At 41.7% G+C, this 25,712-nt stretch overlaps 1 protein-coding gene across 1 annotated transcript; it reads right to left on the reverse strand.

Moving 5' to 3' along the window:
* Positions 1–867: 867 nt before the first annotated feature.
* Positions 868–12,443, reverse strand: bcl7a (BAF chromatin remodeling complex subunit BCL7A). The gene is made up of 6 exons (XM_061907855.1): positions 12,248–12,443; positions 7,937–8,018; positions 7,772–7,868; positions 7,551–7,697; positions 5,137–5,228; positions 868–5,051 (listed from the first exon to the last, which is right to left on the reverse strand). Exons 1-6 carry the CDS (start codon positions 12,337–12,339, stop codon positions 4,983–4,985), a joined length of 579 nt encoding a protein of 192 aa, XP_061763839.1. The 5' UTR covers positions 12,340–12,443; the 3' UTR covers positions 868–4,982.
* Between the last annotated feature and the right edge of the window lie 13,269 nt (positions 12,444–25,712).

Below are 25,712 nucleotides of genomic sequence, written 5' to 3' on the forward strand. Positions count from 1 at the left end.
TTAAATTGTAAGTCATTTTATTTGAACATTTTTACTTGAAAATGTCATTTTTAGTAAAAAAAAAACTGTTGAAAAAGTCATATTAAAATTATGAAAATATGAAGTATTAAATTGTAAGTCATTTTATTTGAACATTTTTACTTGAAAATGTCATTTAGTAAAAAAAAAAAACCTGTTGAAAAAGTCATATTAAAATTATGAAAATATGAAGTATTAAATTGTAAGTCATTTTATTTGAATATTTTTTCTTGAAAATGTCATTTTTAGTAGAAAAAACAAAAGACTGATGAAAAAGTAATTAAAATTATGAAAATATGAAGTATTAAATTGTAAGTCATTTTATTTCAACATTTTTAGTTAATGTCATTTTAAGTAAAAAAAACTGTTGAAAAAGTCATTAAAATTATGAAAATATGAAGTATTAAATAGAAATCTGATTTCAAGATGTAAGTCAAAGTAGTAATTTACATTTTTGGTTTTATTTTTCAATCAAGCTTAATATTAAAAGTCATAATCTGTCAGTCAAATAAAATAAAAACATTTGAAAAAATGTTAAGACAAGTGAAATATTAAAAGTTATAAATTGGACAAAGTTTGTCTTATTTCAGAAAACGGCATAAAAACATTGATATTGTGTGTAAAACAATTGCTAGTAGTCATACAAACATAAAAATAGTAGTCAAACATGTTTCCATATTTTGAGTTTAGACTCGCTTATTTTCTCTTGACTGTATTCTGTATTTTTTTTTTAAAAGTCACCATTTCAAAAACTTTCCAAATTGAAAGTGAAAATTTTTCACGCGGGCCAAAAATAAATAAAAAATAAAATCAAAAGTGCAAGAGCGAGCAGTGATGAGAACAAGAAGATTCACCTTTAGTGACTTTTATTAAGAAAACAAGAGAATGAGACGATAAAAAGCAAACTACAGATGGAATAAATAAGTCAAATCTGTACAAAGTCAACACAAATGGTCCCCGGGGGGAAAGGAACTATTTCACCCTGTGAACACATGAATTAGAAAGAGGGATGGGTCTAAATGAACACATGAATAAGAAAGTGGGCTGGGCTTAATGAACACACAAAATTAGAAAGTGAGTTAGGCTTAATGAACACATTGACTAGAAACTGGGTTGGGCTCAATGAACACATGAATAAGAACGTGCGTTGGGCTCAGTGATCACATGGATAAAAGTAGGTTGGGCTTAATGAACACACGAATTGAGAAAGTGGGTTGGGTGTAATGAACACATCAATTAGAAAGTGGGTTGGGCTCAATGAACACATGTATAAAAGGTTGGGCTGAATGGACACATGAATTGAGAAAGTGGATTGGGTTTGATGAACCCAATAAGAAAGTGGGCTGGGTTAAATGTACATAAATTAGAAAGTGGGCTGGGCTTAATGAACACATGAACTAGAAAGCAGGTTGGGTTTAATGAACACATGAACTAGAAAGTGGGCTGGGTTCAATGTACACGTGAATAAGAAAGTGGGCTGGGCTTAATGAACACATGAATTAGAAAGTGGGCTAGGCTTAATGAACATGAATTATAAAGAGGGCTGGGCTAAATGAACACATGAATTAGAGAGTGGGCTGGGCTTAATGAACACATGAACTAGAAAGCAGGTTGGGTTTAATGAACACATGAACTAGAAAGTGGGCTGGGTTCAATGTACACGTGAATAAGAAAGTGGGCTGGGCTTAATGAACACATGAATTAGAAAGTGGGCTAGGCTTAATGAACATGAATTATAAAGAGGGCTGGGCTAAATGAACACATGAATTAGAGAGTGGGCTGGGCTTAATGAACACATGAACTATAAAGTGGGATGGGCTAAATGAACACGAATAAGAAAGTGGGCTGGGCTTAAAGGACAAATGAACTAGAAAGTGGGTTGGATTTAATAAACACATGAACTACAAAGTGGGCTAGGCTTAATGAACACATGAATTAGAAAGTGAGTTAGGCATAATGAACACATGAATGAGAAACTGGGTTGGGCTCAATGAACACATGAATAAGAAAGTGGGTTGGGCTCAGTGATCACATGAATATAAGTAGGTTGGGCTTGATAGACACATGAATTGGAAAGCGGGTTGGCCTTAAACATGACTAGGAAAGTGGGTTGGGCTTAATGAAGACATGAATAAGAAAGTGGACTGGGCTCAATGAAGACATGAATTAGAAACTGGGCTGGGCTCAGTGAACACATGAATTGGAAAGTGGGCTGGGCTCAATGAAGACATGAATTAGAAAGTGGGCTGGGCTCAATGAAGACATGAATTAGAAAGTGGGCTGGGCTTAATGAAGACATGAATAAGAAAGTGGGCTGGGCTTAATGAAGACATGAATAAGAAAGTGGGCTGGGCTCAATGAAGACGTGAATAAGAAAGTGGGCTGGGCTCAATGAAGACGTGAATAAGAAAGTGGGCTGGGCTCAATGAAGACATGAATAAGAAAGTGGGCTGGGCTCAATGAAGACATGAATAAGAAAGTGGGCTGGGCTCAATGAAGACATGAATTAGAAAGTGGGCCGGGCTTAATGAAGACATGAATAAGAAAGTGGGCCGGGCTTAATGAAGACATGAATAAGAAAGTGGGCTGGGCTTAATGAAGGCATGAATAAGAAAGTGGGCTGGGCTTAATGAAGACATGAATTAGAAAGTGGGCTCATTAGCTCGTGAGCTACAAAGTTGAAGAGTGAGAGTGTAACAATGCTAATGCTAACGTGAATGAGGTATTTGCTAATCCATCTTGCTGGCCGCCGTGTCGCAGAGCCACACTTTTGCCTGACCGCCAGTACGCACACATCCTCCTGGCGTCCACTAGCATCCAGCCTGGAAGCCGCTTTTAACCGAGGGTACCTTTCATACAGGACGTAGAAATACTCGGTGGCCGACGTCTCGGAGAACGGCGACCATCCATTTCAACACAACGGTTCGTGGTGAATAAAATGTCGAGTGTTTCTTGCCGCCCCTGTCCTGGCTTTTTGCTATTCCCTTTCACTCAGGCAGCTTTTTGTTTCCGTTAAAACCTCGGGTGGAATATAGCCGGGTTGAATTCTTACCCCCCCCCCCTTCTTGCATTAGTGTTGTTCATACAAAACAGGGACACACTAAGCAACGGGTAAACTTGGTGTGTAAAAGGAGCTACTCTCTCCGGTTTGGCTTGTTCTCTGTAAAAGGAGCTACTTTCTCGGGTAGACTTACTCTGTGTGAAAGCAGCAACTTTCTCAGATGGACTTATTCTATTTAAAAGGAGCTACTTTCTCGGGTGGACTTTTGTGTGAAAGGAGCTACTGTCTCGGATAGACTTATTCTGTTTGAAAGGAGCTACTTTCTCAGGTGGACTTTTCCTGAGTGAAAGGAGATATTTTCTCAGGTGGACATATTCTATTTAAAAGGAGCTACTTTCTTGGGTGGACATCTGTGTGAAAGGATCTACTTTCTCGGGTGGACTGATTCTGTGTGAAAAGAGCTACTTTCTCGGGTGGACTTCAGTGTGAAAGAAGCTACTGTCTCGGATGGACTTATTCTGTTTGAAAAGAGTTACTTTCTCGGGTGGACTTGTTCTGTGTGAAAGGAGCTACTTTCTCAGGTGGACTTTTTCTATTTAAAACGAGCTACTTTCTTGGGTGGACTTCTTCTGTGTGAAAGGAGCTACTTTCTCGGGTGGATTTATTCTGTTTGAAATGAGCTACTTTATCAGATGGACTTATTCTGTTTGAAAGGAGCTACTTTCTCGGGTGGATTTCTTCTGTGTGAAAGGAGCTACTTACTCTGTGTGAAAGGAGCCACTTTCTCAGATGGATTTATTCTATTTAAAAGGAGCTACTTTCTCGGGTGGACTTCTTCTGTGTGAAAGGAGTTACTTTCTCAGTTAGACTTATTCTGTGTGAAAGGAGCTACTTTCTCGGGTGGACTTCTTCTGTGTGAAAGGAGCTACTTTCTCAGGTGGACTTCTTCTGTGTGAAAGGAGCTACTTTCTCAGGTGGACTTATTCTGTGTGAAAGGAGCTACTTTCTCAGGTGGACTTCTGTGTGAAAGGAGTTAGTTTTTTTGGTGGACTTCTGTGTAAAAGGAGCTACTTTTTTGGGGTGGACTTCTTCTGTGTGAAAGGACCTACTTTGTAAGGTGGACTTATTCTGTGTGAAAGGACCTTTTCTCTCAGGTGGACTTATTCTGTGTGATAGGAGCCACTTTCTTGGGTAGACTTATTCTATGTGAAAGGAGCTACTTTCTCAGGTGGACTTATTCTGTTTGAAAGGAGCTACTTTCTCGAGTGGACTTCTTTGTGAAAAGCTACTTTCTCAGGTGGACTTATTCTGTGTGAAAGGAGCTACTTTCTCAGGTGGACTTATTCTGTGTGAACGGAGCTACTTTTTTTGGTGGATTGATTCTGTGTGAAACGAGCTACTTTTTTGGTAGACTTCTTCTGTGTGAAAGGACCTACTTTGTAAGGTGGACTTATACTATGTGAAAGGAGCTACTTTTTTAGGTGGACTTGTTCTGTGTGAAAGGAGACACTTTCTCGGGTGGACTTGTTCTGTGTGAAAGGCGCCACTTGCTTCCAGGCTCGATGCTTAGCTAAAGGACAGCCGTGCTAAAGCTACGAGGACTGACAGCTTTAAGGCAAACACCAAAGCTAAAGGATGGCAGCAAAAAAGCCAGCAAGGCAGGCACCTTCTTCGTCCGAGAAGAAGCTTCCGTCTAAAGTGTGATCCATGGTGACAAACATGGTAACAGTGCATCGACCCTCCTGAGAAAAACTTCCTAAACACGTAAAAAAGAAAGAATATCGGTCTAAGGGGAGCATGGACGCCCCCTCCCTCAAAAGCGGATACCCGGGCGCCGCCCTTCTGGTCAGACGTGGAAGGAAGCACGTTTGGCGAGGCTGACAATGGAGGATCCATCTTTAGTGGAGGAGTACCGTCCCCTTTTGGACAGAAGGGGGCGTGAGTGAGTCCAGAAGCCCCAACTTTAACTCTCCTCAAAGTCCGGACACTCCACTTTGCTCTTCTTGGTGGGCGGGGCCTCTTCATCCACGTCCTGACACACAAACAACACAACTTTGTTCCCCCCAAAGGACAAACATGCCATGGAAACAGGAGCAGAGAACATTCATTGTTTGTACCTGACTGACTTTGCTGTCCGAGGCGTCTTTCTCTCCTTCTCGCTTCACGCTTTGCGCTCGATCGGGAACTTCCGACGACGACGTGTTCTTCCCTGAGACGACACATGGAGGGAAAGTCATCGGGTGTTACCGGAATAACAATATTAACCCTTTTTTGTGGAAAAAATTTAAATTTTCAATAAAATGGCTTTGCAAATAATTTTTTTCCAGGAAAAAGGTCCCATCAGTAATGTAACATGTACCATTTTATTTGGTAAACAGTGTAGATGTATCTTATGTGTGACTGCCATCATATTCCAGTCTACATGTATCTCTTATGTGTGACTGCCGTCATATTCCAGCCTACATTTTTCTCTTATGTGTGACTGCCATCATATTGCGGTCAACATTTTTCTCTTATGTGTGACTGCCATCATATTCCAGTCTACATGTATCTCTTATGTGTGACTGCCATCATATTCCAGTCTACATGTATCTCTTATGTGTGACTGCCATCATATTCCAGTCTACATGTATCTCTTATGTGTGACTGCCGTCATATTCCAGTCTACAGGTATCTCTTATGTGTGACTGCCATCATATTCCAGTCTACATTTTTCTCTTATGTGTGACTGCCATCATATTGCAGTCCACACATATCTTTTATGTGTGACTGCCATATTCCAGTCCACACATATCTCTTATGTGTGACTGCCATCATATTCCAGTCTACATTTTTCTCTTATGTGTGACTGCCATCATATTCCAGTCTACATGTATCTCTTATGTGTGGCTGCCATCATATTGCAGTCCACACATATCTCTTATGTGTGACTGCCATCATATTCCAGTCTACATTTTTCTCTTATGTGTGACTGCCATCATATTCCAGTCTACATGTATCTCTTATGTGTGGCTGCCATCATATTGCAGTCCACACATATCTCTTATGTGTGACTGCCATCATATTGCGGTCTACATTTTTCTCTTATGTGTAACTGCCATCATGTTCCAGTTTACATTTATCTCTTACGTATCTCTTATGTGTGACTTACATCATATTCCAGTCCACACATATCTCTTATGTGTGACTGCCATCATATTCCAGTCTACATTTTTCTCTTATGTGTGACTGCCATCATATTCCAGTCTACATGTATCTCTTATGTGTGGCTGCCATCATATGGCAGTCCACACATATCTCTTATGTGTGACTGCCATCATATTGCAGTCTACATTTTTCTATTATGTGTGACTGCCATCATATTTCAGGCTACATGTATCTCTTATGTGTGGCTGCCATCATATTGCAGTCCACACATATCTCTTATGTGTGACTGCCATCATATTGCAGTCTATGTATCTCTTATGTGTGACTGCCATCATGTTCCAGTTTACATTTATCTCTTACGTATCTCTTTTGTGTGACTTCCATCATATTGCAGTCCACACATATCTCTTATGTGTGACTGCCATCATATTGCAGTCTAAACGTATCTCTGTGAGACTGCCATCATATTCCAGTCTACATTTATTTCTTATGTGTAACTGCCATCATATTGCAGTCCACACATATCTCTTATGTGTAACCGCCATCATATTGCAGTCCACACGTATCTCTTATGTGTGACTGCCATCATATTGCAGTCCACACATATCTCTTATGTGTAACCGCCATCATATTGCAGTCCACACGTATCTCTTATGTGTGACTGCCATCATATTGCAGTCTACATGTATCTTTTATGTGTGACTGCAATCATATTGCAGTCCACACGTATCTCTAATGTGTGACTGCTGTCATGTTCCAGTCTACACGTATCTCTTATGTGTGACTGCCATTATATTGCAGTCCACACGTATCTGTTATGTGTGACTGCCATCATATTGCAGTCTCCACGTATCTCTTATGTGTGACTGCCATCATATTACAGTCTCCACGTATCTCTTATGTGTGACTGCCATCATATTGCAGTCTATATGTATCTTTTATGTGTGACTGCAATCATATTGCAGTCCACACGTATCTCTAATGTGTGACAGCTGTCATGTTCCAGTCTACACGTATCTCTTATGTGTGACTGCCATTATATTGCAGTCCACACGTATCTGTTATGTGTGACTGCCATCATATTCCAGTCTACATGTATCTCTTATGTGTGACTGCCATCATATTGCAGTCTCCACGTATCTCTTATGTGTGACTGCCATCATATTGCAGTCTACATATATCTTTTATGTGTGACTGCCATCATATTCCAGTCTACACGTATCTCTTATGTGTGACTGCCATCATATTCCAGTCTACACGTATCTCTTATGTGTGACTGCCATCATATTGCAGTCTACATGTATCTTTTATGTGTGACTGCCATCATATTGCATTAGCGTTACAGTTTGCTGTCAAAAAACTGGGACCACAGTTTGTGTCCCACCTCTCTTGGCGTCAGAACTCTGCTCAGTCTTGGCCTCGTTTTCGCGATGAGACGCCGTAGTGGACTCCGGTGCCGGACTGGTGCTACAGCTGGTTTCCTGTTTGACGGGCGACGAGTCGGCGATGGAGCTCTGGTTGCTGTTGTCATCTGGAAACACGGACAGAACAGGGATGGGAATTGTTCTGGAGCAAATATTTACCAAAATGTGATTTGGTTCTCACCGTGCATGTCCATCATCCCGGGGGACGAACTGTTCTCTGGAGTGGTCAACTCAGAGCCGTATTTCTCATCCTTGCCCTTCTTCTTGTTCTTGTTTTTCTTTACGGGACAAAAGTACTTATTCGACTTAATTAGCTCATTTCGGCGTCGAGCGCGCCGTTACTCACGTCCTCCGATTTGGGCTCCGTCACTGGAACCCACTTGTAGATACGAAGGGACGTGTCCCCGACTGTCACCCATTTCTTCTCCCTGGACAGGCCAGACATCACAGGAAGTGACATTGTCGATATTAAAGTCAAACAGGAAGTGGTGGTATTAGCGTTATTAAACGGGAGGTTATATTTAGTTGCGTTAACATTTCTGATGGAACATTTTCAGCGGTGTTTGTTTACAGATCCCTCTTGGCCTTGCTGCTCACGTGCAGAGATTTCTCCGAAAAGCCGGCGGCGTTTCTGGGTGTTGTTGATAATTGGCTTTCGCTCTGCATAGTAGTTTTAACTTGCACTTAAAGATGCAGCAACCAACTGTAGTTACTGACACCGGTTTTATGAAGTGTTCCTGAGCCCATGTGGCGATATCCTTTACACACTGTTGTTAGTTTTTGATGCAGTACCGCCTGCAGTATCGAAGGTCCGTAATATCATGGCTTATGTGCAGTGATTTCTCCAGATCATCTGAACCTTTTGATGATATTACGGAGCGTGGATGGTGAAATCCCTAAATGTTGTTCCTAAACAATTTGCTCAGGCATTTGTTGACAAAGTGATGACCCTCGCCCCGTCCTTGTTTGTGAACGAGTGAGCATATCATGGAAGCTGCTTTTATACCCAACCGTGGCACCCACCTGTTCCCAATTAGCCTGTTCACCTGTGGGATGCTCCAAATAATTGTTTGATGAGCATAACTCAACTTTCTCTGTCTTTTTTGCCACTTGTGCCAGCCTTTTTAAAACATGTTGCAGGCTTCAAATTCTAAATGAGCTAATATTTGCCCCAAAAAAAACAGTTTTCCAGTTTGAACGTTAAGTATCTTGTCTTTGTAGCCTATTCAAGTGAATATAAGTTGAAAAGGATTTTTATTTACTATTTACAAAACATGCCAACTTCACCGGTTTTGGGTTTCGTAAAAACTGTCACATTTGAGCTGACATTTGATACTTACCAACATTTTAGCGGTAGTTTAGGCGATAAATACAAACTCTTAGACTTGACGATGTTGACATTTCCACAACCTGTGTGTGACGTTCACGTAAGGTAAAGTAATATTGTCACTTGCATATCAAAGTAATTAGATTTAAAAACAATCACATTTGAGCAAACATTTGATAACTAACAAAATTGGAGCGGTAACTAAACAGTAAATACGAACTATTACAAAACGGAAGTCATGTTGTTGACATGTCGACAACCCGCAAGTGACATTTATGTAAGGTAAAGTAATATTGTGACTTAGACAAACATTAATGATCCACAAGGGAAATTGTTCCACACAGTAGCTGTAAGGATAATGCATGAATAAAGTTAACAAAAAAGCTACTGTTGTAGCAATATAAAATATATATGTAATATTTACACATATAAACAGTATACGATATATACTAATATATATATTAAATTATATTGTTTATATAATATATACTTTCTTATAAAAGTAATCATATGTAAAAAGGGTATAGCGGGGCGGTTTAGCTCGGTTGGTAGAGTGGCCGTGCCAGCAATTTGAGGGTTGCGGGTTCAATTCCCGCTTCTGCCATCCTAGTCACTGCCGTTGTGTCCTTGGGCAAGACACTTTACCCACCTGCTCCCAGTGCCACCCACACTGGTTTAAATGTAACTTAGATATTGGGTTTCACTATGTAAAGCACTTTGAGTCACTAGAGAAAAGCGCTATATAAATATAATTCACTTCACTTCACTAAAAACAATCACATTTTAACAAACATTTAATATTTAACAATATAGTAGCGGTAACTAAACAGTAAATATTAGAAACCGGAAGTCACGTTGCTGGAGTGACATTTGTAAAGTAAAATTCTGACTTGCATAGGAAATAAATCATTTTAAGATACAATCACAATCATAACTAACAGTTAATATTTACTATCATCCTAGTTGTAGTTTAGAAAATAAATGCGAACAATTCGACGGAAATATAGCCAGTAAAACCGGAAGTCACGTTGTTGACACGTCGACAACCCGGAAGTGACATTTAGTGGGATAAATTAATAGTTTGACTTGCATATAAAAACAATCACATTTGAGCCAACATTTAATATCCACCGACATTGTAGCGATAGTTTAACAGTAAATACAACCTATTAGATCCACTATGGACTGGACTCGCACTATTATGTTAGATCCACTATTGACTGGACTCTCACTATTATGTTGGATCCACTATGGACTGGACTCTCACTATTATGTTAGATCCACTATGTACTGGACTCTCACTATTATGTTAGATCCACTATGGACTGGACTCTCACTATTATGTTGGATCCACTATGGACTGGACTCTCACTATTATGTTAGATCCACTATGAACTGGACTCTCACACAATTTTGTTAGATAAACTATGGACTGGACTCTCACTATTATGTTAGATCCACTATGGACTGGACTCTCACACTATTATGTTAGATCCACTATGGACTAGATTCTCACAATATTATGTTAGATCCACTATGGACTGGACTCTCACTATTATGTTAGATCCACTATGAACTGGACTCTCACACTATTATGTTAGATCCACTATGGACTGGACTCTCACTATTATGTTAGATCCACTATGGACTGGACTCTCACTATTATGTTGGATCCACTATGGACTGGACTCTCACTATTATGTTTGATCCACTATGAACTGGACTCTCACACAATTTTGTTAGATCCACTATGGACTGGACTCTCACTATTATGTTAGATCCACTATGGACTGGACTCACACTGTTATGTTAGATCCACTATGGACTGGACTTTCACTATTATGATAGATCCACTATGGACTGGACTCTCACACAATTTTGTTAGATCCACTATGAACTGGACTCTCACACTATTATGTTAGATCCACTATGGACTGGACTCTCACATTATTATGTTAGATCCACTATGGACTGGACTCTCACTATTATGTTAGATCCACTATGGACTGGACTCTCACACTATTATGTTTGATCCACTATGAACTGGACTCTCACTATTATGTTAGATCCACTATGGACTGGACTCTCACTATTATGTTAGATCCACTATGGACTGGACTCTCACTATTATGTTTGATCCACTATGAACTGGACTCTCACACAATTTTGTTAGATCCACTATGAACTGGACTCTCACTATTATGTTAGATCCACTATGGACTGGACTCACACTGTTATGTTTGATCCACTATGGACTGGACTCTCACACTATTATGTTAGATCCACTATGGACTGGACTCTCACACTATTATGTTAGGTCCACTATGGACTGGACTCTCACACTATTTAGACCACATGCTGGGCAGTGAACCCAGAAGTCATGTTGTTGACATGTCGACAACCCGGAAGTGACATTTAGTGGGATAAATTAATAGTTTGACTTGCTTAAAATCGTAATTATATTTTAATCGGACATATTTCAAAATGATCGACATTGTAGTTACAAACATGAATGAGATCAAAACTAATGTTTGAACGTTCTTCAACGGCTGTAACTTCTAGCGAGTAGCACATGCTAGCTTCTTTAAAGGTGTTTTTTTTTCTCCAAACAATCGGCAACAAGAACATTATTTGAGAATATAATAAATTATGACAAGTTTTAAATCAATGCAAGGTTTAACACAAAGTGTATATTCCATTACAAACTACGGTTTATGTCCAATGGCGAACTAAGCTAGCTAAACATATTCACGTATACACGGCGTGCTAATAAACACACAACATTTGTTCTTTAAATATTATTAAATGTTAAAAAAAAACACGCCTTTTATTTCCAGTGTGGCAGCAATCTTTGTTCCAGCAGTCGACTTCCCGCTCCCCGCCCCCACCGAGCCTCCTCCTCCGCCACCCTCCGAAAAGGGAAAGACAAAAAAAAAAAAAAAGCGCTGGGTTTAAAAGTCCGCACTGAGAAGTGTAAAAGTGCTCCGAGGCGAGGTAACGTTGTGTCCCGGGCCGACAACCGCAGCCCCCCTTGGGGCGTTGGAGAAGTGTGTGTGTGTGTGTGTGTGTGTGTGTGTGAGCTCCGCGTCAGGCGGCTTCATGTGACTGCAGAAATGGCTTCTTCTCGCCCCGACAAAGCAGCGAGGAGCGGCGGGTGAGGAGGACTCCCGGTGTACACCCACCCCTCGTGTCGAGTCGAGGCCGTCAAAGGACGCCGAATATCAGCCTCCAGTTCTTTAATTCACCGCGTAGCTTTTTTTTTTTTTTTTTTTTTTTTGTCTCCGACCCCCCCCTCCTTCTCCCTTTTTCCTCGTCGTTTCCGCCACTTACCATTTTCGTACTTTCTCGATAGCGGCCATCACCCGCTTGATGTCATCTTTGGCCCTGCTCCGGGTCTCCGCTCGGACCGACCTGCCCGACATTGCCGCGGTGGGTTGAGACGGTTTTACTAGGGGGACGACTCGCCGGCTCTTCCGAGACACAATGCAAAACAGTGGAGCGCACAGCGGGGCCAGTGCGCATGCGCGGACCACTCGCCGGGGAGGGAGGGGGGGGAACACTGTTAACAACCGGATCGGTCCACGCATGCGCGAAGAAACGTCACATCCTGCACTCGCCATGCGGCGTCACGTTTCGATGTTTTGTAATAAAACGAATAGTTTCAAATTCCGGTTAAGGATAGCATTAATTACCTAGGAATACTTATCACTAAAAATCAGAGTTCTAGATCGGTCTTGAACTTTAATCCAATGGTAGAAAAGATTTAAAGGCCTACTGCAGGGGTCGGGAACCTTTTTGACTGTGAGAGCCAAGAATCCAAACATTTTAAAATGTATTTCCGTAAGAGCCATATCATTTTTTTTTCAACACTGAACACAACTAAACGCATGCATTTTTAAGTAAGACCAACATTACTATAATATAATAGGTCTCGTATTCTTTGTAATAACGTTGATATTCTGAAGCTAACAGTGGAGGGGGCGTGGCCTGCGGGCCTGCAGCGAAGCGGGGTGTGCCAGGACCGACCTCGAAATCAGCGACAGGTACGTAGACGGCCCACCTGGGCCTTGTTATCTAATCACCTGTCGCTCTGTTATAAGCAGCAGCCGGGAGGAGAGACAGGGTTGGAGCTGGAGCCAGAGCGCGAGCGAGAACGAAAGAGAAAAAGACAATTGCTGGAAAGCAACTGAGAGACTTATTGAAAAATAAAAAAATATCGTAACCCTGAAACGGGCTTTCATGTCGGTGCTTGGTGGTCTAAAGAACCCCCGGGGGGGGGCACTGTTAACAACCGGATCGGTCCGCGCATGCGCGAAGAAACGTCACATCCTGCACTCGCCATGCGGCGTCACGTTTCGATGTTTTGTAATAAAACGAATAGTTTCAAATTCCAGTTAAGGATAGTATTAATTACCTAGGAATACTTATCACTAAAAATCTGAGTTCTAGATCGGTCTTGAACTTTAATCCAATGGTAGAAAAAAACTAAGAAAAGATTTAAAGGCCTACTGCAGGGATCGGGAACCTTTTTGGCTGTGAGAGCCAAGAATCCAAACATTTTAAAATGTATTTCCGTAAGAGCCATATCATTTTTTTTTCAACACTGAACACAACTAAACGCGTGCATTTTTAAGTAAGACCAACATTACTACAAAATAATAGGTCTCGTATTCTTTGTGATAACGTTGATATTCTGAAGCTAACAGTGGAGGGGGCGTGGCCTGCGGGCCTGCAGCGAAGCGGGGTGTGCCAGGACCGACCTCGAAATCAGCGACAGGTACGTAGACGGCCCACCTGGGCCTTGTTATCTAATCACCTGTCGCTCTGTTATAAGCAGCAGCCGGGAGGAGAGAAGGGTTGGAGTTGGAGCTGGAGCCAGAGCGCGAGCGAGAACGAAAGAAAAAAAGACAATTGCTGGAAAGCAAACTGAGAGACTTATTGAAAAATACAAAAATATCGTAACCCTGAAGCAGGCTTTCATGTCGGTGCTTGGTGGTCTGAAGAACCCGCAGGAGGGCAAGCCCTAAAAAAAACAATAATAAATAAATCATGCAATTTCTTGAACAAGGATGGATGGATTCAAATGCATGAGCATGTTTAATATTTTGAACGGTATTTTTAACACTTTGATTACAAGAGGAATTAGTCATTACTTATTGTGTTAAGCAGTGTTAGCTCAGATTTATCCGAGAGGCCAGATGCAGTCATCAAAAGAGCCACATCTGGCTCTAGAGCCAAAGGTTCCCTACCCCTGGCCTACTGAAAGCCACTACTAGCGACCACGCAGTCTGATCGTTTATATATCAATGATGAAATATTAACATTGCAACACATCCCAATACGGCAGGGGTGCCCACACTTTTTCTGCAGGCGAGCTACTTTTCAATTGACCAACTCGAGGGGATCTACCTCATTTATATATATCATTTATATTTATTTATTTATGAAAGAGACATTTTTGTAAACAAGTTAAATGTGTTTAACGATAATACAAGCATGTGTAACACATATAGATGTCTTTCTTTCACAAAGACAAGAATATAAGTTGGTGTATTACCTGATTCTGATGACTTGCATAATTGGAATCAGACAGTAATGATGATAACGCCCGCATTTTCAAATGGAGGAGAAAAAAAGTTGTCCTTTCTGTACAATACCACATGAAAGTGGTTGGTTTTTGGCATCTAATTCATCCAGCTTCCATACACTTTACAAGAAAAACATTGGCGGCAAATTCCGTAGCTTGCTTGATTGACATTCACGGCACCCGAGGGTCTTGTGAGATGACGCTGGCTGCTGCCAGTTCATTATTATGAAAAAATGACTGAGAGGAAGGCGAGAAACACTTTTTATTTTAACAGACTTTCGCGCCGTCCCTTCCGTCAAAACTCTAAAGGCCGACTGCACATTTCCTATCTTCACAATAAAAGCCCTGCTTCATGCTGCCTGCGCTAACAAAATAAGAGTCTCGGAAAGCTGGCGTGCACAAGTGATGTGGACGCCAGCTTTCTGAGGGATCGCTTGTGCACGCCAGTTTTCCGAGACTCTGTATTTAGTTAGCGCAGGCAGCATGAAGCAGGGCTTTTATTGTGAAGATAGGAAATGTGCAGTCGGCCTTTAGAGTTTTGACGGAAGGTACGGCGCGAGAGTCTGTTGAAATAAAAAGTGTTTCTCGCCTTCCTCTCGGTCATATTTTCATAATAATGATCTTGCAGCAGCCAGCGTCATCTCACAAGACCCTCCGGTACCGTGAATGTCATTTAAGTGACGTCTTGGTGAAGATTGATGATCACTAATTTTTAGGTCTATTTTTTTTAAAAGCCTGGCTGGAGATCGACTGACACACCCGCCACGGTCGACTGGTAGCTCGCGATCGACGTAATGGGCACCCCTGCAATACAGCCTTTTTAGTTGACTAAATTACATTTTTAAATTTCGTCTTCGAAACGTCATGTAATGATGACGTGTACGCAAGACGTCAGGTTTTTAGGAAGTATGAGCGCTGCACACACACACAGCTAAAAGTCGTCTGCTTTAACGGCATAATTACACAGTATTTTGGACGTCTGTGTTGCTGAATCTTTTGCAATTTGTTCAATTAATATTGGAGAAGTCACAGTAGAAAGATGGAGTCAGGAAGCTTTAGCCTTTAGCCACACAAACACACGGTGATTCCTTGTTTAAAATTCATGGAGGTGAAACTTTCCTATGGATCAGAGCGCGGTCAAGAAAACATGGATCCCGACCACATGTCCACTGGCAGGTTTCGGTGAGAAAATTGTGGTTAAAAAGTCCGTTCTTACCGGAGAAAAGCTGAGCTTGTGTCGTCCATAGCTGCCGTCGACTCCCCTGAGACATTGGCGTCAAGACACCAGTGGAGACACCCTTCCGACTATCAGGTACTATTTAACTCACTAAAACACTAGCAACACAATAGAAAGATAAGGGATTTCCCAGAATTAACCTACTAAATGTGTCTAAAAACATCGGAATCCGTCCCAATGCAATCGTTTTTTGTTTTTTTTTCTAGTCCGTCGCTATCAATATCCTCAAACACGAATCTTTCATCCTCGCTCAAATTAATGGGGAAATTGTCGTTTTCATGCATTTTTATGTTCAAGAAGTTGGTAAGAAGTCATCACAATTTATTTATTATTGTTTAGTGTGGGACTTGCCCTCCAGGGGGTTCTTCAAACCACCAAGCACTGACATGAGAGCCTTTTTCAGGGTTACAATATTGCTTTATTTTTCAATAAGTCTCTCAGTTGCTTTCCAGCAATTGTCTTTTTCTCTTTCGTTCTCGCTCGCGCTCTAGTTTCTAGCCCGAAGCCCGTCTCTCCTCATGGCTGCTGCTTATGACATAGCGACAGGTGATCAGATAAAAAGGCCCAGGTGGGCCGTCTACGCACCTGTCGCTGATTTCGAGGCCGGTACTGGCAACACCAGAAATGTTGGTCTTTCTTAAAAATGCACACGTTTTGTTGTGTTCAGTGTTAAAAAATATATTATATGGCTCTTATGGAAATACATTTTAAAATATTTGGCTTCTTGGCTCTCTCAGCCAAAAAGGTTCCCGACCCCTGCTATACTGTAATATTTGAATATCTTAGTGTTGAGCAATACCAAGGTACCTTTAGGACCAGTTAAATATAAAACACAATTGTATATAGGGTCTAGAAGTACAGTAGTATTTCCATAAATTCGGGGGTCCTTGGTTTGGAAAACGTCGAAAACCCCCTGATATAAGATTAGATTAGATTAGATAGTACTTTATTTATTCCGTCAGGAAAATTAAAATTTTCAGCACAATCCCGTTCAAGATCAGACAAACATTACAGGGACAGAGACAGAACAGGATCGCTGACGGGTCTGCCGGCTTCCAGCGCCCCTTACAAAAAAGGTGAGATACAGGTAAACACGGGGGGGGGGGGGGGGTTAAAATAAAATAAAAAGATCGGTCTTAGCCTGGGCCCTGGAGAGGGGGTGCAGACTGAGGCCAAGGGAATAAAAACAACTCAACTCATAGCCATAGTACACATCCCTCTTACATGTGTGTAAGAGGGAAACATCAAAGATCAAAGAACACAAAAGAAATTAAAGACATTAAAGCAGCAGATACTACCAGACACTTCTACATACAGCTATGAATAAAAAGTAAAAGAAACATATCCACTGTGGTGGCCTCTGCGGTGTTCCACGCCATCGTCCGCTGGGGAGGAGGGAGCATGGCCAGAGACAGGAGCAGACCCAACAAAGCAACCAAGACAGCCGACTCCACTCTCGGCCAGTGTCCAGTCCGCATGGATGAGCGAGGATACGTCCAAGGTGACTGAGGTGTCCGACACCTGCTCACCCAGCCAAGACACCGCGAAGCCTCTCCGTCCTGGCGCTCAGTGCCAGCTCCGCGGCCCAGTCCCCTCATCCACATCTCCTCCAGTCTCTCCAAACCGACTCCGGTGTGGCAGAGACCCAGCAGCTGGTCTCCATGGCCAAAAGGCTCCCGGGAGGCAGATCCAGAAGTCCACAAAAAAGCACCACATAGGTCACGAAAGTGCCACCCCTTGTCACACAGTCCCAAAGGGTCCCGGACCAAAAAGCAAAAGATCATAATAACACATGAAAACAAGAGGGAAACACAAAAGGATGACACAAGAGCACAGAGCTCCTGCCAACAGCAGCCGCTACAGCAGCGCCATCTTGGAAAAGATAAGACATGCTAACAATGGCAACAAAATGATCACAAAAATAAAGTGTAAAAAAAATAACTGAACAAAAAGCAAAAAGTATGACTAGCTTTAATATATTTTGGGTTGTTCTCCCGAAACACTCCTCGTCCAATATGGAGTTTTTAAACAATGTTCAATTTATGTAACAACGTGCTTACGGTATAACGATATCAACCCTTTGGTGTCGATACTATATAACTGTATAGTAGGATCGACCTGGTATCTAGCGGTGCGCCAAAGAATCGCTTAAATTAACATCCAAAGACAGTGTTACTGTTCAAACTGTGTGTAATGTTACAAGTGGCCAACAATAATAAATATACTTGTTAAGCAAAACCTCTGCCTTGTATTTCAATGAACACTTAGGCCTACTACGCTACTGTATTTTAGCGAAAGTGTTTTTCTGAGACGGTGCGTAGTGAAAAAAAATGTTGGTTTGGTTTGCTCGTCACTTTCTTACTAACGCAACTCTTTTAAAACCAGCACTAATAATTAAATAACTTGCCCAACATTTTGTGTCAGGTACATGTCAACAAACAGTGAGCTAACATGTGTTAATGATGCTAATGTACGCAATACGGCGTTCGCGAGGCGTTTTAAGACCGTTGATTTAAAAAGTTTGTGTTATTTTGTAAAAAGCACGACGTCATAGGTCACGCCAGGGTGTACTTACCACATGACGCCAGCTGAGGTCGCTGCAGCTCAGCAAAACTTGAGAATAATATTAAAATCCGGTCTAAAATGCCCTGCATTTACTCTTGTAGTGTCATTATTAGTTGTTTTTTATTGTTTACTTGATTGGTGTGCCTTAGCTATATTTTGATATTAGGTCACCATCTTAAATACTACATTATTCCTCTAAAACGGCACAAAGTGGAGCCTTTGCACATGTCATTACAGATGTGTACAGCAGAGGGTGCTGTTTCCAGTGTTTAAAAAGCCTATACAGCAGTGGTTCTCACCTTTTGTCACCAAGTACCACATAAACCCCTTGATTGATTTATTGATTGATTGAGACTTTTATTAGTAGATTGCACAGTACAGTACATATTCCGTACAATTGACCACTAAATGGTAACACCCCAATAAGTGTTTCACCTCGTTTAAGTAAGTCCATCCATCCATCCATCCATCATCTTCTGCTTATCCGAGGTCGGGTCGCGGGGGCAGCAGCCTAAGCAGGGAAGCCCAGACTTCCCTATCTCAAGCCACTTCGTCTAGCTCTTCCCGGGGGATCCCAAGGCGTTCCCAGGCCAGCCGGGAGACATAGTCTTCCCAACGTGTCCTGGGTCTTCCCCGTGGCCTCCTACCAGCTGGACGTGCCCTAAACACATCCCTAGGGAGGCGTTCGCGTGGCATCCTGACCAGATGCCCGAACCACCTCATCTGGCTCCTCTCCATGTGGAGGAGCAGCGGCTTTACGTTGAGTTCCTCCCGGATGGCAGAGCTTCTCACCCTATCTCTAAGGGAGAGACCCGCCACACGGCGGAGGAAACTCATTTCGGCCGCTTGTACCCGTGATCTTATCCTTTCGGTCCTGACCCAAAGCTTATGACCATAGGTGAGGATGGGAACGTAGACCGACCGGTAAATTGAGAGCTTTGCCTTCCGGCTCAGCTCCTTCTTCACCACAACGGATCGATACAACGTCCGCATTACTGAAGACGCCACACCGATCCGCCTGTCGATCTCACGATCCACTCTTCCCCCACTCGTGAACAAGACTCCTAGGTACTTGAACTCCTCCACTTGGGGCAGGGTCTCCTCCCCAACCCGGAGATGGCACTCCACCCTTTTCCGGGCGAGAACCATGGACTCGGACTTGGAGGTGCTGATTCTCATTCCGGTCGCTTCACACTCGGCTGCGAACCGATCCAGTGAGAGCTGAAGATCCCGGCCAGATGAAGCCATCAGGACTACATCATCTGCAAAAAGCAGAGACATAATCCCGTGGCCACCAAACCGGAACCCCTCAACGCCTTGACTGCGCCTAGAAATTTTGTCCATAAAAGTTATGAACAGAATCGGTGACAAAGGACAGCCTTGGCGGAGTCCAACCCTCACTGGAAACGTGTCCGACTTACTGCCAGCAATGCGGACCAAGCTCTGACACTGATCATACAGGGAGCGGACCGCCACAATAAGACAGTCCGGTACCCCATACTCTCTGGGCACTCCCCACAGGACTTCCCGAGGGACACGGTCGAATGCCTTCTCCAAGTCCACAAAGCACATGAAGACTGGTTGGGCAAACTCCCATGCACCCTCAAGAACCCTGCCGAGAGTATAGAGCTGGTCCACAGTTCCACGACCAGGACGAAAACCACACTGTTCCTCCTTAATCCGAGGTTCGACTAAGTTAAGTAAGTCCACGTTAATCAATTCATGGTTCTTGGCTTTCCAAGACTCTGATTACACTACAGGCCAAAGTGGCCCGAATTGGATTTTTTCGAAATCTGATTTTTTTCCCCCCCAGCTGACTGTTTTCCCCGCAAGTAAAATATGATCTTTATCGGCCTCGACGTCACTCGCACGCGCAGTTCGATAAAGTGAAAACAAAGGAAGTTGACTGGATTCCGCAAATCAGTGTTTTTCAACCTTTTCTGAGCCAAGGCACATTTTTTTCATTGGAAAAAATCCCCAGGCACACCACCAGCAGAAGTCATTAAAAGATGAAACTCGGCAGCCGATATTGACAGTCAAAAGATGTTCTTGCAATTGTTGGATGTGACTTTAAAGCAGTAATGCGGACGTTGTACCGATCCGTTGTGGTGAAGAAGGAGCTGAGCCGGAAGGCAAAGCTCTCAATGCGGCGTCTTCAGTAATGCGGACGTTGTACCGATCCGTTGTGGTGAAGAAGGAGCTGAGCCGGAAGGCAAAGCTCTCAATTTACCGGTCGATCTACGTTCCCATCCTCACCTATGGTCATGAGCTTTGGGTCATGACCGAAAGCATAAGATCACGGGTACAAGCGGCCGAAATGAGTTTGGGGCTCTCCCTTAGAGATAGGCTGAGAAGCTCTGCCATCCGGGAGGAACTCAAAGTAAAGCCGCTGCTCCTTCACATGGAGAGGAGCCAGATGAGGTGGTTCGGGGATCTGGTCAGGATGCCACCCGAACGCCTCACTCGGGAGGTGTTTAGGGCACGTCCAACCGGTAGGAGGCCACGGGGAAGACCCAGGACACGTTGGGAAGACTATGTCTCCCGGCTGGCCTGGGAACGCCTCGGGATCCCCCGGGAAGAGCTAGACGAAGTGGCTGGAGATAGGGAAGTCTGGGTTTCCCTGCTTAGGCTGTTGCCCCCGCGACCCGACCTCGGATAAGCGGAAGATGATGGATGGAAGTTTTTTCACTTTTGAACCATTTTTACAAATGTTTCTTTTACTTTCAGATAATTGTTTTTATTACTTTCAAATATTTGTTCTTACTTGAATTTTTTGGTTTACTTGGAAAATAAATTTGATGTTACAACCAAATACGTTTTTTTACCTGCAAAAAAAAAAAAGACAATTTTTTACTTGCAAATGTTTTTTTTACATGCAAATCATTTTTTTTTTTACTTAAGAATCTTTTTATTTTAATGGAGAAAACAGTTTTTGTTTTTTTAACTGTTGGAAAATATATATTTTTTTACTTACAAATCTGGACTTTAAAGCAGGGGTGTCAAACTCAAATACAGAGTGGGCCAAAATTTAAAACTGAACAAAGCCGCGGGCCAAGGTTGAACAAATGAACCTTTTAATAGGGACCCAAACAAGTTGTGCACTGAATATTGAACAAGCAAGACTTATATAACTTTATATAACTCCATCCCAGGATGGACCGCTCGCCTGTATCGGTTGGGGACATCTCTACGCTGCTGATCCGCTTGAGATGGTTTCCTGTGGACGGGACTCTCGCTGCTGTCTTGGATCCGCTTGAACTGAACTCTCGCGGCTGTGTTGGAGCCACTATGGATTGAACTTTCACAATATCATGTTAGACCCGCTCGACATCCATTGCTTTCGGTCCCCAAAGGGGGGGGGGGGGGGGGGTTGCCCACATCTGAGGTCCTCTCCAAGGTTTCTCATAGTCAGCATTGTCACTGGCGTCCCACTGGATGTGAATTCTCCCTGCCCACTGGGTGTGAGTTTTCCTTGCCCTTTTGTGGGTTCTTCCGAGGATGTTGTAGTCGTAATGATTTGTGCAGTCCTTTGAGACATTTGTGATTTGGGGCTATATAAATAAACATTGATTGATTGATTGATTGAGCTTTATGGTGACATGCAAAATCGAGCTTCAAATAATATAAAAATAGCAATGGCATATCAAATCAAATTTAAATAGAAATTGAATGCCTCTTTTCTATTTGCAGCCTTCTCAGGTAAATATCGAAATAAACTTTTCCCACAGGCTAATGATAATATTGTATATTGTAGCGTCCAGGAAGAGGTAGTGCTGCAAGGGGATCTGTGTATTTGTTCTGTTGTGTTTATGTTGTGTTACAGTGCGTATGTTCTCCCAAAATGGGCTTGTCATTCTCGTTTAGTGTTGGTTCACAGTGTGGCGCATATTTGTAACAGTCTTAAAGTTTTTTTATACGGCCACCCGCAGTGTGACCTGTATGGCTGTTGACCAAGCTTGCGTTGCATTAGCTTGTGTGTGTAAAAGCCACATATATCATGTGACTAAGCCGGCACACTGTTTCTCCGTAGGAAAAGCGGACGTGACGAAAGGTTTTAGAGGACGCTTGAGGCACTGCCTTTAAGGCACGCCCCCAATATTGTTGTCCAGGTGGGAATGGGGAGAAATTTGGGAGAATGGTTGCCCCCTGGTGATTTTCGGGAGGGGCACTGAAATTTGGGAGTCTCCTTGGAAAATCGGGGTTGAGGGTTAGCAAGTATGAGTATTAGCTACACCGCCGCAGTATAATACCGGCGGGCCAGCTCTAATGTTAATTTGATATTGCCTCAAGGGCCAAATGAAAATACACGGCGGGCCAAATTTGGCCCGCGGGCCAGAGTTTGACACCCATGCTTTAAAGCCTAAGCAAGCATGCATGACTATAGCTCTTGTCTCAAAGTAGGTGTACTGTCACCCCCTGTCTCATCACGCCCTGACTTATTTGGAGTTTTTTGCTGTTTTCCTGTGTGTAGTGTTTTAGTTCTTGTCTTACGCTCCTATTTTGGTGGCTTTTCCTCTTTTGCTGGTATTTTCCTGCAGCGGTTTCATGTCTTCCTTTGAGCAATACTTCCCACATCTAGTTAGTTTTAGCCATCAAGAATATTTCAGTTGTTTTCATCCTTCTTTGTGGGGACATTGTTGATTTTCATGTCATGTACGGATGTACACAGTGGACGCCGTCTTTGCTCCACACGCTGTAAGTCTTTGCTGTCGTCCAGCATTCTGTTTTTGTTTACTCTGTAGCCAGTTCAATTTTAGTTCCGTTCTGCATAGCCTTCCCTAAACTTCAATGCCTTTTCCTAAAGGCACTCACCTTTTGTTTATTTTTTGTTTAAGCATTACACACCTTTTTACCTGCATATTGTGTGTTTACATCTATAAAGATATTAGCTACCCGCTGCCACCTACTGATATGGAAGAGTATTACACGGTTACTGTGCCGAACTCTAGACAGTACAGACACTCAACAACGGCACATTATTTGCGGATTATGATTACTGGTTTGTGAAAACTATTTTTTATGCCAATTAGGTGAAATTAGATAATTTCCCACGGCACACCAGACTGTATCCCAGTGTGCCGCGGCACAGTGGTTGAAAAACACTGCCGTAAATGAACGAGGAAGTAGCTACTATTACAAAATTAAATAAAAGTCGCCCCGCCTTAAAAATGAGTGTTTTTAACGTGAAAATAAATGATAGTAACACAATGGATGAATATACATTGTAATATATTTGTGAGGGTTCTAAACGTTTTATGGCTGTTAAGTAGTGATCATCAGCGTGGATCAACTCACTTACTTAAACAGCTTAGTTGTACATCACGTCCTTCAACAATCTATTTCTTCAGAATCAAAATATACATTCATATAGTCTATTATTTTTTGCACTATTGACGAGTGACGCGGCGAAAATTCCTGCTTAATATTTCGGTCGCGAGATGTAAATGGAGTATAGTTGACGGTTTTTAGATGTTTTTTTTGTATTCATAAATGTAAGTTTCTCAAAGCCCGACCTGTTTTTTGTGCCTTTTAAAAAGAGAATTAGAACTCTACGTTAAAACCCTCTCTACCTTTAACAAGCAAAAAGATGTGAAAACAATGATGCTGTGTTCCAATTATATAATTTGCAATAAAAAATAATTACATTTTTTTTTATTGAACTCGTGTGAGCCTATGGCTTTGCACCTTGATTTTATTTATATATATATATATATATATATATATATATATATATATATATATATATATATATATGTATATTAGGCCTGTGAATCTTTGAGTGTCCCACGATTCGATTCAATATCGATTCTTGGGGTCACGATTCGATAATATATCGATTTTTTTGTAATTCGATTCTCAATTCAAAAACGATATTTTTCCGATTCAAAAGGATTCTGTATTCATTCACTACATAGATTTCAGCAGGATCTACCCCAGTCTGCTGGGATGCTAGCAGAGTAGTAGATTTTTTTTAAAAAGCTTTTATAATTGTAAAGGACAATGTTTTATCAACTGATTGCAATAATGTAAATTTGTTTTAACTATTAAACGAACTAAAAATAAGACTTATTTTAATCTTGGTGAAAACATTGGACACGGTGTGTTGTCAAGCTTATGAGATGCCATGCAAGTGTAAGCCACTGTCACTCTATTGTTTTTTTTAAATTTATTTTTATAAATGTCTAATGATAATGTCAGTGAGGGATTTTTAATCACTGCTATGCTGAAATGATAGCTAATATTGATACTGTTGTTCATAATATTCATTTTTGTTTCACTACTTTTGGTTAGTTCTGTGTCGTGTTTGTGTCTTTATTGCAGTTCTGAGTGTTGCTGGTTCAGGTTTGGTTTTGGAATTGGATTGCATTGTTATGGTATTGCTGTGTATTGGTTTGTTGGATTCATTAAAAAAAATAAAAAATCGATTTTTTATAAATGAGAATCGATTCTGAATCGCACAACGTATTTGATTTGATTCGTATACGAATCGATTTTTTCCCCACACCCCTAATATATATATATATATATATATATATATATATATATATATATATATATACCAGTTGATCTGCCGTTTCTTTTCTTTTTCTCCTATGTCCCACTCTCCCTTGTGGAGGGGGTCCGGTCCGATCCGGTGGCCATGTACTGCTTGCCTTTGTATCGGCTGGGGACATCTCTGCGCTGCTGATCCGCCTCCGCTTGGGATGGTTTCCTGCTGGCTCCGCTGTGAACGGGACTCTCGCTGCTGTGTTGGATCCGCTTTGGACTGGACTCTCGCGACTGTGTTGGATCCATTATGGATTGAACTTTCACAGTATCATGTTAGACCCGCTCGACATCCATTGCTTTCCTCCTCTCCAAGGTTCTCATAGTCGTCATTGTCACCGACATCCCACTGGGTGTGAGTTTTCCTCGCCCTTATGTGGGCCTACCGAGGATGTCGTAGTGGTTTGTGCAGCCCTTTGAGACACTAGTGATTTAGGGCTATATAAGTAAACATTGATTGATTGATATATATATATATATATATATATATATATATATATATATATATATATAACATTTTATTTTAGTTGTTTTGAGTTTACAACCCACTGGTGCTGTTTTGTACAGTTTTTTGCACTTATTTGGATTATTATTATTTCTCAATTGTTTGTAAAGGTTGCAATTTATAAATAAAGGTTTATAAAAAAAACAATCAGTATAATGGACTTACCCTGCGGAACAAGTGTACAAAAACAGATGTGTACGAATAAATAATGACGTTATCGATGTTTGTTAAATTATGTTATCTATCACACACAGACTACACAATGTATTATTTAGACCAAACTTGTTCAACTTTAGCATCATTGTTTTATATATATATATATATATATATATATATATGTATATGTATGTATATA

The sequence above is a fragment of the Nerophis ophidion genome, linkage group LG08, assembly GCF_033978795.1.
Source record: "Nerophis ophidion isolate RoL-2023_Sa linkage group LG08, RoL_Noph_v1.0, whole genome shotgun sequence".
In the NCBI taxonomy this organism is placed as follows: Eukaryota; Metazoa; Chordata; class Actinopteri; order Syngnathiformes; family Syngnathidae; genus Nerophis; species Nerophis ophidion.